Source organism: Heterobasidion irregulare (assembly GCF_000320585.1).
Source record: "Heterobasidion irregulare TC 32-1 unplaced genomic scaffold scaffold_07, whole genome shotgun sequence".
NCBI classification, from domain to species: domain Eukaryota; kingdom Fungi; phylum Basidiomycota; class Agaricomycetes; order Russulales; family Bondarzewiaceae; genus Heterobasidion; species Heterobasidion irregulare.
Genome location: NW_009258203.1, coordinates 140,752 through 152,805, shown reverse-complemented (window position 1 = coordinate 152,805; position 12,054 = coordinate 140,752). Strand labels below are relative to the sequence as shown.

Sequence of the window (12,054 nt, the reverse complement as noted above, 5' to 3'; positions counted from 1 at the left end):
TGTGTGTTTGCCATGGTATCAATACTGAACTGTTGTACGAGCACGACGCCCGGCCCCAGATCAGATTCAGTGTCGAGTTTGCAGCCTGGAATCCTTGGATCGAATGATCTAGGTAAAGTCACCCATACCAGCTATTTTCGGGCAGCTGAAGAGAGCCTTTTGAGGATGTACATACCTCGATAAACGTGTGCATGCTAAGCGGCTCATCCTCATACCAATTTCCCTGTTTAGGAGGATGAAGGAAGGAACCCAGGGAGCGAAAGGATGTTCTATGAGAAATCAGTCGTAGATGACGGTGACGATAATCAAGACGTCCGATCCGCTTCCGATCGCGTCCATGACATTGGCCGACACACAGAGCAGGCTGGTAATGGCGCCTCCGAGCGAGGCGTAATCGGAATGACACGCCTCAGCTCCTTATAGATCAAGTGCTCACGATGTCGAGCCATAGCCTTCCGATAACCAAACTTGACATTTAGCATAGCAGACTCCGGTCAAAAAGAAGGCTGACGAGTCGTTGATCCTTGAGCTGTTCAGCAATATCGTGTAAGTCGTGGATGCCAGAGACTACGTGCCTTGAAAAAGGGGCGATGGGCTGGATGATGAGGAGGTAGACACGAATGCTGAGATCGCGTGGCTGTCCGCAGAGGGCACGAGGACGCAGATTGTGGGCAAACCAGAAGTAATGATTGAAGACTGCCGGAAAGGAGGGCGTCAGTGGGCGAGATAAACATTTGTCGAACATCGCCCTAAAACATCACCAGAATATGACAGCATACATAGCTAATTTTTTTCAATTCAAAGAAAAAATCACTCACGATCTTGAGCACTATTGAAAGGAACGGAATCCCCCTTTCATTTGGAAGCCGCGATGAGTTGCACGACCGTTCCAAATTTAACGATTCAAATGGCACCCAGGTCCATGAGAGTTCTGCGGTTGGAAGCGAGAATGGCGCGCATTCAGTTTAGAGGGTCAAACGAGTCGGAGGCCTGTGTATAGATAAGCAGCGTAACGGCCATCCATATCATTTTGTGATTGAAGAAGAGCAGAGAGTACATGCTCAGGGAGTGTGGGTGGAAAGGTCAAACAAAATCCATAAGTTAACTGAGAACAGAGGGTGTTTTGAGGTCTTTTGTTGACGCGATTCCTGACAAGGCGCGGAGGCTTGCTCCCGTGCTCTCACGTGGAACAATCTTGAATGCCGGCCTGGTTCGTGGTCGACCTCAAAAACCTGTTTCTTCACCTCACACATAGCACGTGTATATGGCAGAATCTGAATCGAACACTCGATTTTCTGCTATCTGGGCGTTGGCACTGGAGGAATACAGGAGCGACACCAACAAGGATCCCACCTCGACACCACTCGAGGCCGATTCTCCCGATGCGCTTCTCGCGGTCATCGATGAAAAACAACGTACTTTCAAACATTATCGAAGCAAGGGAGAAAAGATCAGGAGAGTTCTCAAGCCTATATTAGAACTGGTACTTCTGTTCTCTGAGGCGGCCGGGGAAGGCACGGCACTGGTGAGTGTTGCGACTGTGTTGCGACAATCGCTGGTGACTAACTCAACATCTATAGACATTTCTACCATCGAAAGCAATTTTTGTCGCCATTCGCGTACTACTTGGAGTGAGTATTTTGCGACATGCTCCTTTGGAGGGTCTGCTTCTGACACGACTTCTGACACGGCACCATCGCAGGCGGCCAAAAATGTGACCGCTAAATATGATGCGATCATCGATGTGTTTGAGGAGATGGGAAATTTCCTCGATCGCTTGCGGGTCTATATGCAACAGGATGTCACAGCACCAATGCGGAAGATCTTCGTCGAGATACTATCACAAATGCTGAGGACGTTCGGAATATTCACAAAATTTATGAAGCGAAATCGTCTTAGTGAGCAATTTGATGGCAGTGTTCAAAGAGTTACACGGTGATACCCTCATTAGCTCACTACTTCAGGGGGCTCGTTGGTATGGATGATGTGAAGGGCGAATTGGAGAAGTTAAGAGGATTGTCGAACCAGGAAATCCAAATGGCTACTACGGTCACCTTGGTGAACACCACAGAGATAGTCAACAAACTTCGAGGTGTGCTTTCTTTGTGTGAATAAACGTTTTCCGGGTGTCTTGATAACCTCGATATTCTACGTAGACGAGTTTGAAACAAAAATTCGCGCGTGGCTCAGTCCACCTGACCCATCCACAAACCACAACACAGCCTCTCACATACGACAGAGTGGAACTGGCGAGTGGTTCGTTGGCGGAGATGATTTTCAAAATTGGACGCAGGACCCCAACTCCTTTATATGGATTCGTGGTATTCGTGCGTCGTTGATCGCTGGGATAGACTGTTTCTGACGCTTGTTCGATAGCTGGCAATGGGAAAACAGTCCTATGGTAAGGCATCACTGACTTCGCACATTGGATCATCCGCTGATGTCAATGCTTGTTCCACTGAACGCAGCTCCAAGGCCATCGATACTCTGCAACACCGATATCACGGAGACGCATCTGTGGCCGTCGCCTATTTCTACTTTGACTTCAACGATCACGCAAAGATGCTATTTCGTGCTGCTATCAATTCTCTAATCACCCAACTCGTGGCTCAATGCCACGGAACCATTCCGATTACTGTCAAGAACATCTATACTAGATGCTACAATGGCACCCAGCAGCCCAGTTACGATGATCTGACCATGGTACTCAAGGAAATGGCTGCCTGTTTTGACCGCACTTTCATTGTGCTTGATGCCCTTGACGAGTGTGCTGGATTGGAACGGACGAGTCTTCTGCAATTTTTGTCTCAAATGAAAGACTGGGGTCTTGCGAGTCTTCGCACGTTGGTCACAAGCCGATCGGTATTGGAAATCGAGGACGCCATCGCATCCCAAGTTGATTGGCGACTCGACCTCCAGACTGAGGCTCGCTTCGTTAATCAAGACATTCAAATGTACCTTGACAGTCTTTTGAGTCGTGATTTTTCCCTTCGAAAGTGGGGGGCTGAAGAAAAGGCGATGATAAGTGAGACTCTCCTCGAGCGTGCTTGTGGGATGTGAGTTCATCTTATCTGATAGCTTCCATGCGAACAACTCACTCAGCACTCTAGGTTCCAATGGATTCGCTGTCAACTCGATACTTTGAGGATGTGTGTCTCCTACGCTGACCTCGAGGCGGCCCTAGTAGGCCTTCCAAAGACGTTGGACGCAACCTATGAACGCATACTTCAGAATATTCCGGAAGATCACCAGCCCAGAGTTCATACAATCCTGCAATTTCTCTGTTTCTCTGCATCCCCTATGACGCTACAGGAAATTGCTGAAGTCGTTACTATCGAAGAGGATTCTCTCACTGTTGCACGCTATGAACCTCGTCGCCGACTTCGCAGTCCCGAGGACGTGCTGACACTCTGCGGAAGCTTAGTCTCACTGTCGTCGAAGACCGTGACTCGGGGCATGTTTGGTTGGAGCACATCACCTGTTGACCCCGCTCATAGCTCTTTCGGGAAGATACTGAGACCATCCCATTTCTCCGTACAAGAGTTTCTCATCTCACAACGGATACAAGCAGGCAAGGCATGGAATTATGGTATCAATGCAGGCTTGGCACACCGAAGTATGGGTTTGACTTGTATTGCCTATCTCCTGCGATTCGATGGTCCGGATGGATCAGACACTAACAGGATGACACATCGTGACTCTGAAGTTGCGTTGTCACCGTATGCGTCTTGGCATTGGATGGAGCACTTCCAGGCAGGCGGTGCAGAGGCTTGTATTCCTTTGCGGAAATTAGCCTTAGAGCTTCTTCACCATCCGCGCTGTGAACAATTTCTTAACTGGATCAGAGTCAAAGATCCAGATCCTCGTCCCAATGACATGACGCAGTTCTCCTCGGAGCGCGATACAGAGGAAACCCCCAATCCACTGTATTATTCTGCCTTATACGGATGGGTCGAGATTTCACGGCATTTGCTAGGACAAGGCGCAGACATAGGGGCGAAAGGAAGCACCTTAGGAAATGCTTTACAGGCAGCGTCTTATGGTGGTCACGAAGGTGTTGTCAATATACTATTGGACAGGGGATTAGACGTCAATGTGTGCGGAGGGGACTACGGGAACGCGCTACAGGCAGCGTCTCACAAAGGCCATGAACCTGTTGTATCGGTGCTATTGACTCGAGGCGCGCACGTCAACGCGCAAGGAGGATATTTTGGAAATGCACTTCAAGCGGCCGCGGCGGGTGGCCACGAGTCCATCGTCCGTTTGCTTTTAGGACGAGGCGCAAGTGTAGATTCGCAGGAAGGGTGTTTTGGAAATGTGCTGCAGGCAGCGGCTTTCGCAGGCAGCACGGTCATAGTGAGGCTCTTGTTGGAGAGGGGCATGGACGTCAATATGTTCGGAGGAGATTTTGGAACAGCGTTGTATGCGGCATCTTGTTGTGGTCATAAAGAGACAGTGCAGTTGCTAATAGAAAGAGGAGCAGATGTCAACGCCGAAGGAGGGGACAATTGTCGGTATGCCCTACACGCCGCGGCGCTGAGAGGCCATATAGACGTTGTACAGCTACTTTTGGAGGGGGGTGCAGATGTAGACGCGGAGGATCCAGGAGGAAACGGAACTGCACTTGGCGCAGCCAGATATATAGGAGACGAAGAAATAGTCCAACTCCTCATCGCCAACGGCGCCGACATTGAAAAAACAACAGGCAACACAGATCCTACATCTGCGCATCTCTGGGATTGGATTGATGACATGGCATCGACTTTTGACGATGAACGACCTCTGTTTTCAGACGTCGAAGATGATGTGTCTTGAGTCCCATGAAAAGTTAATATAACTATGCGTGGGATTTGAGACATCCTCCCAGAGGTTTCCTCAACTCGTCGAAACCAAGGTGCTCGTTAAGGTCGAGATGAGTTGTTACTGCAGTTACTTTTTATTCAAAAGCCCAGGTCCCCATTCACAACAGTAGGAGATAGAAGAAAACGATAACTACTACCGCCCGACTACACTGCACCTTACACAGGAAGATACAGCGTGCGAGATGTGCATCCAACCTAGTGATCGGAAGCATTGAGAGCGTCGTAGACAGGGCAGAGGGTGCTCCAATCAGCTGTACACGACATCAGTTCAATCATTTTTGTTTCTTTAGTTAGCAGATTGAGAACATACCAGGAACGATGTTAGTGGTGTTCGTCTCTTCAATGCCTTCAGCCATGACGACGGCAAGCCCCCTTTCAAAGAGAAAATCATATGAGCACCTAGCAGGGAGGGATCAGATGTATTGACTTACGCCTCGAGATGCCAGTCGATGTGGCTGGAGATGGGTCAGCGAGACAACAATTTAAAGTGCGCCTATCCGGAACATACCAATGAATGAACCAAGGTCCGGGATTATTGGTTTGGAAACGGATCGTGACGTTGTCGCCAGTGGTGCCAATATTGACAGTGTCGCGGCGTACAGGGTTGACGTAGTTGTAAGTATCGCTGCCAGCGCTACGAATAACATTAAACGCATGCTGAAAAACATGTTAATAAATCATACTATGCGAAGGCTGTATATATGGCTTACACCGTGCAAATGAATAGGATGTTATAGAGGAATACAATCAAGTCATTGGCGGGTATCATAATAGGATGTATCCAGACTTACTCCACCTCCTACAGCGCCTCCGGGAATAGATATTTCGACGGACTTGCCAGTTTCCAGACCATAGATAGACCCAGCAGGCAAAAGATCAGACGCCTTCATCAGGAAAAGCGCGCGGATCTTCCACGGCCAGACACAGCCTGGGAAGGCTATGTAAGCAGGGGGTAGTGACACAGCCTCGCCAGGTGCCACCGGTCTTGTAAGTGTCGAGAAGGGTAACATGAAAATGGCCATTATGGCGAGATTTGGACAGTCTGATGAGATTTGGCCAGTCTGACGAGATCTGGTCAGTCTGGCCAATCTCAGCAGGATTAACATTGTCATATCAGATTCCTTCCGACTAAGCAGTTGATTGAGGATCAAGATACCTTGTAATTCTTTATAATTCTATGGCATACATGCTATCATAATAATACATAAAGCCATATGTCTGTCGTTTCAGAACAACAGGTGTGAAAAATAAAGTCCCAGCCCCTAGGCAGTGCACGCCGGCTGTATTCTTGCTGGGCACTTCATGGTGGATCCGGATCGTGAATAGCTGCTTGTGGTCTGAAAAAGTCCTCAGATGAGAGCCATTGCTGGATAGTGAATACAAGATTGAGTGCACACAGCTCTGGTCAGATATAAAGTCAAAGTAAGGTAGGAAAGAGAAGCATGCACCAAGAAAAGAGCCCATGAGCTTCTCAACACAGAACCTGCATTGAGGAATTTTTCTGCGTGCAGAACACGAGATGGGCAGTGCACAATTCTGCTCATCAAATCCCGAACCTGCCAACTTAGCTAGTCTGGTGGCTTCCTGATGCACATGAGCACAATGCACAGACACTTGATACCCTCCATGTTGCACAACATCTCACCTAACCCACTTGTGGCTCTGAAGCATGCCCACAGGCAATAACCTACCGAAGCACTCACTTATACAACAACTGCAAGCTGGCAGAGGTTTTCTTGTGCAGGGAGGGCCTTATGCATGTGCAACTTCAGCCACATACATCACATACCCATCTATATACCAGTGGAGACAAGATCAGTGAACAGTGAGAAGACGGAAGAAAGAGCCAGATGCACGGTACAACTTGTCTTTGTGTTTCTCGTACCCTGGCATGCAGCATTGCTGGCCCATGTGATCATACCGCTTAAGTGTGCATCACATGAGGATATACATGCATTGTTCATGCCATGCCAACCAGCGACTTTCAGCTGGGAGAATCATGATATTGACTCAAAGTATGATGCAATACTTGCCTAAAAGCATATAGTTATCACTGAATCTTGAACAGCTAATGTGCAACTTGAGAGCACCTAAGACAAAGGGAGGAGAAAGCATAGTCAGTGGTAAATGGTGGAAATGAGTGCATATAGTGACATTGTAAGTGATTCTCAGTGCATATAGTGATAACAACATACTGTATAGTACCAAGTGCCTTGTTTGCGACACTCAACATGAAGGATACAAGTAAGATGTGTTTCAAAGTCCGACGTGTGAGCAATGCGTCTTTGCAAATGCAACTTGTCATTTTGACATGATTTTGTGTGTTGTCTTACCTCCTTACCACTTCCTTACCCTGGTCCCAATGCTTTTATGTTTACCTTCACACTCAGCTTATCTTACTCCACCTTCATATATATGATTTCTCACAATCCATTTAAAGATGAGAATCTTGACCCAAAAGGCAGCTCAAATATCTTGTACAACAATGAAGATAAGCCAACAATGAAGACAATGCAGTGGCGACGATAGCAACACAAACAAGTCGGGTAAGTATGAGTGCAACTCCGACAATCATTCATAGCTAGAGAACAAGGCCCTTGATGACAAAGGTGTTCCATTCTGCAAAAACTTTAGTCCACTATAATTCATCTTTTTGTTTCATCACTTGGGCTCCTATTGTTGCTTGCACAGCCAGGCTTGAATCAACTTGGATTTACATGAATTTGGCTGTAGCAAGCGGCTTGGGGCTGTCAAGGTATTGCATTATAGTTGTGCATTTGGAAAACCACCCCCTTCTATTAGCTCCAGATTATATATAATAGTGTCTAAAAGTATCTAAAAGTGTTAATAGTATCTAAAAGTGTCTAATTTCCTAATTGGGAGCAACACATTGTGAGCATTGGATTGGTTTCTAATTTCATGATATTAGCACTAATTCTATATTAAAAAGTCTTTAATTATTAGTAGGAAATAGTAAGTACTACTGCTCTATCAGTGAGAAGATAAAAATGTGGCACATTAAATACTGTTTCAGCACATTACTCTCTTTTATATATGCCTGCACCATGATCTTGTAGCTCTTCTGCTGACTTTCCAGCTGCTTTTATAAGGGATATAGAAAGAGAAAAATGTGCATTGATGCCCCCAGCCACTTTGTTGGCAGCTTGGCAGCTGCCACAAGAGGCTATGAAGACCTAGGTACCTTGTCCTTGCACACAAGATCATTAAAGTTGTCATTGTTAGCCAATGCCTGCTACTGGTCATTATAGGACACAACATGTGGGTTGGGCTTAGGGATATGCTATATGCAGCCTTATAGATCTTGTCTATTAGTACAGTGGCTAATACTGTCTTGTGCAGCACACAATCGTCATCACTATTGATATTACAATTTTTAGCACTATTTATATTGTTTATTGCCTTGTTATACAGAAGATGCTCAAACTTGGTGTTTTCTTCTAGCTATTAGGCTGTGGAAAAGACAGTTATGTTGGTATGTGGTGCCAGAATAATATATTTGCCTGCCATATAGGAAATATGTGCACCAAGCATATTAAGATCACCTCCAACAATCTTGTGCTTATTTATATATAGGCATGCCATACATATACTCTTGTCCCCACCCTCTACCTCACTAGTGGCTATTTGGAAAACCCCTCTCTCTTATTGGATCTTAATTATTCATAATCATGTTTTTGATCAAATTTGCAAATTCAGGTAGCATTGCCTATACTAGTAGAGTCCCATTGAATATTACACTCAATCATAGTTTTATACATTCTTAGTCTAAATTGTGTAAGTGCCATAATTTATTTTTATCCTATATAAAGTATATTAGTGATTTTCCATTGGTTTATTATCTTCTTAGCTAGAGTTTAAACTAAATCCTGAAAGACCTGACTTTTTAGGTATTTATTGACCTATTTATTTATAAGATAGAGGAAAGATAAATGTTGAATAAAATCAGAGATGTTGAGGTTGCCTATATTATGTCTACTTATTTAGATTACCAAGTTCATACCTTAGACCTTGTGGCTTAGTGGCTTAGAGCATTTGTCCCTGGTGCTTGCATATATGAGGTTGTTGGTTCAACTCTGGCAGAAGGCAAGTTTGTTATAAGGTATATTCTGTGTTTAGGTATTGAACTAGTGCTCTAATAGACATGACTCTATAAGAAGGCTATGAAAACTGTGATGCTTGATTTATTATGATTTTTCCGAAATTTCAAGTTATAATCAATCCTAATAATTTCTAATTTAGGAAAATTATATCTAATTAGAACAGGTTTAGAGAAGGGGTAAGCTAAAAATGTCTAATCCTAATTGTTCTTAATTATGCATAAATGGAACTAATTAGAGCTTAATACAAAGAGATGGTTTTCTAGATGCCATGTAGGCTATTTTGCGTATGAGGGAGACTTTGAAGCATATCAGAAACTACTAGGACCAATGGAATGCGAGGTACAGCACTGATCTATTATGGCGGTCCCACTCTGTCTGATTTCATGCTCCAGCTATCTATGTGCCATCAGTTTGGAGCCATGGGCTATGGAGGGTATTAGGGTAAGGTATCCAGAACAGTTGGTCTTTCCTGTGCCCAACACATTTTTGTGTTACTGGGGAGGGTAGACCTACAAAAGGGGGAAAGGTATGCCCTAAAGTGCGCTTAGCAATTATGCCCTAAATTGATGTCACCACTCTTCAGATTTGCCAATGTTGATTTTGCAATGGCATCTGGCTTGAAGCATTGGATGGAACTGCGCTTGCACGTCTCAGACTACGACATTAATTGTTAGTATTGGATCCACTTTGACAAATGAATGGCATGGATGGGCGATCACACAGAGCACCTTCTAGCTGTATCTGGGGCTCGATTCCCTACCATAGTGGCAGCTGTCGCGAAATTTCATCTCCCGGTGCACAAAGCATCATGTTGGTATAAGTTCTTATACCATTGGTTGCACGGCATGGGGATGACAGATGACAAGGCCCCTGAACAAATCTGGGCGATATTAAATAATACCGGAGGCAGCACTCATGAGATGACCTTGGGACATTGTCACGACATCATCAATGATCACCACTCAGACATGAATGTGTGATGAACCCACAGCATTGGTAGGTGTGGACCTGTGCATCTTTTTATCCTCAGTCTAACCCTCAGGTGCCCATACTAGTGGAGGCCACATCAAAGAAGTATGACTAAGCATGGACAGAGTACATCAGGGCGAAGGATGCACTGCAGTGCTTGTAAACTCAAATCAAGCCTGGGACTCTGGCTCAATGGAAGGTTGAGGAACAGAATTGGCTAGAGAAGGTGGTAGACAGGAAACAGCATGATATCTTGCACAACCCATATGAGCCGTAGAAGGACAAAGGTCCATCACTCAAGTGGGCTGTGTTAAACCACTTGCTGACCCCTCTGTAGGGCTCACTTAGAGACAAGCATCAAACTTGCTGCAGAGGCATGAAGATGGTATAGATGCCATGGGCACAGGGATGGTGGGAGCAGTTGTGGAGGGTATGGAGTTGCAAAAGCTCAGGTAAGTCACATCCTTGTTATCTAGGTGTCCTGGTCTGATTTATTAAATGTAGGGAGGATCTTCTGAACGAGTTGGAGTTGGCTGATGAGAAGTTGCTAGAGGACTCGGAGCTGGGACACCGCTTTATGATATAACATCAGATGTGGTGTGCATTACATGAACAATATGTTCAGCCCATGATTCATGAAGCCATGAAGGATAGTGACACAGTGAACTGCTCGTCCATCAAATTTAATGTTCACGGGCCGCCAATCAAACAAGAAAAGCACATGGCACACAATAATGCAGGCGCTCGTCCATACTCGGCAAAACATAATGCTGCTTTGTTACACACAGAGCAGCCTGGCACCATATCAAGCCAATCATTGAGGAGTGCAGTGTGTCACAGGGTCCAAGCCATGGCTGTCAACCTGCCATCCGATTATGCTTTAGCAATTACCACCTATAGTGCTATGTCTCAGGCTGCAGAGGTCAAGAGGTGATTATGACAAGGGCAAGCCAACAATGCCCTCAATGATTTGAGGGCTTATGTCATCACATCCTATGCGGTGAAGCAGGAAAAATGGGCAGAGTCTAGTCAGATCCACAACATATGTGTGAACCTAAAGATAAAAAATCATAAGCAGGCCATCCATGCTGCAGCATCAAGGTACAGGCTTGCATGTAGCAAACTCATAAGTCTCGGTCTCTCACCAGAAGACCCCACGACCCCACATATAGGGAACTCCAAGTCTCTGATGTCATCCCCTTTACTATGTATACTGTGGATCAACAACTGGGAGATAACAAGAGACTGCCATTCTGGATCTGGTCGGACTTCTGCTTTGTTGAGGGCCAGAATGAAGAAATCCAGCAATACTGTGAGGAGAGTGAATGCATTCTATCCCTATATTACGTCAGCCTCATCACTTATGGTCTTGTAATGTTGAAGGTGCATTGGTTCTGTCGAAGCATGTTGAAAACACGGTGGCAAGAGCAGCTCATGTTGGTCGAAGAAGAGATGTGTCAGATCTTACACTTTTTAACTACCATGAAGAGTTATGGAGGAGTTGAGTAATGTCAGGGGGGAAATGGCTAGGCTCTCGGCCTATGCATTCAAGTAAGTGCTACGTTTAGCATTTGGAGTTAAAATTAAGCTTTGCATCAGACAGGCAGCCCAGTCTTCATGGCTTTATCACAACAGCTTTGTGGAGTTTTCAAAAAGGATTCATGTGATTTAGATGATTGTGTGCCAATATAAATGTCAGAGCAGCTATTTCCATCATATACTTGATCAGCAGCTGTGTCCCCTCCTTGTAACGTCCCCCTCACAAGCAGTAAAAAGGCAATCTCTTGAGACTTATGGGTGCCCAACCCATCATTCACTCCCTACTCATCATGAGCCAGAGTGGGGGGTGTACAAGCATATCTGTTGTAGGGTTGCCTTGTTTCTCAGCCCCCCCTCACTTTGTCTAACCTGCTGTGCCTTAGATAAATGGGACTGTGATGGGGTGAGGACAGTGCCATGAGGTGCTCTCAGAATATTGCCCTTTCCTGTGAAGATGGCCACAATTTCCCCCATGGAGCGAGGCCTATTCACCTATGGCGCATACGGCACCATCAGGATCAGGTTGACAGGCAAGATGGGTTCTGGATGTGCTGGAGAGCTTG

The 12,054-nt window shown here is 45.6% G+C and overlaps 3 protein-coding genes across 3 annotated transcripts; 2 read left to right on the top strand and 1 right to left on the bottom strand.

Moving 5' to 3' along the window:
- Positions 1–1,264: 1,264 nt before the first annotated feature.
- HETIRDRAFT_225627 (uncharacterized protein) lies at positions 1,265–4,686 on the top strand (the record flags this gene model as incomplete). The annotated part of the gene is made up of 8 exons (XM_009549737.1): positions 1,265–1,525; positions 1,581–1,631; positions 1,703–1,898; positions 1,952–2,092; positions 2,157–2,327; positions 2,377–2,401; positions 2,469–3,056; positions 3,111–4,686. Coding segments are annotated over 8 exons (3,009 nt in total), but the record flags the coding sequence as incomplete, so codon positions are not given.
- A 371-nt stretch (positions 4,687–5,057) lies between these two features.
- On the bottom strand, positions 5,058–5,884 carry HETIRDRAFT_482871 (laccase; the record flags this gene model as incomplete). The annotated part of the gene is made up of 6 exons (XM_009550424.1): positions 5,058–5,113; positions 5,173–5,234; positions 5,294–5,317; positions 5,371–5,519; positions 5,573–5,593; positions 5,654–5,884. 6 exons carry the CDS (start codon positions 5,882–5,884, stop codon positions 5,058–5,060), a joined length of 543 nt encoding a protein of 180 aa, XP_009548719.1.
- Positions 5,885–8,551: 2,667 nt separating this feature from the next.
- HETIRDRAFT_117346 (uncharacterized protein) lies at positions 8,552–10,538 on the top strand (the record flags this gene model as incomplete). The annotated part of the gene is made up of 10 exons (XM_009549736.1): positions 8,552–8,579; positions 8,632–8,657; positions 8,903–8,982; positions 9,142–9,159; positions 9,376–9,429; positions 9,486–9,509; positions 9,567–9,652; positions 9,749–9,957; positions 10,301–10,404; positions 10,457–10,538. The coding sequence occupies 10 exons, from the start codon at positions 8,552–8,554 to the stop codon at positions 10,536–10,538; spliced, it is 711 nt and encodes a 236-aa protein (XP_009548031.1).
- Positions 10,539–12,054: the final 1,516 nt, after the last annotated feature.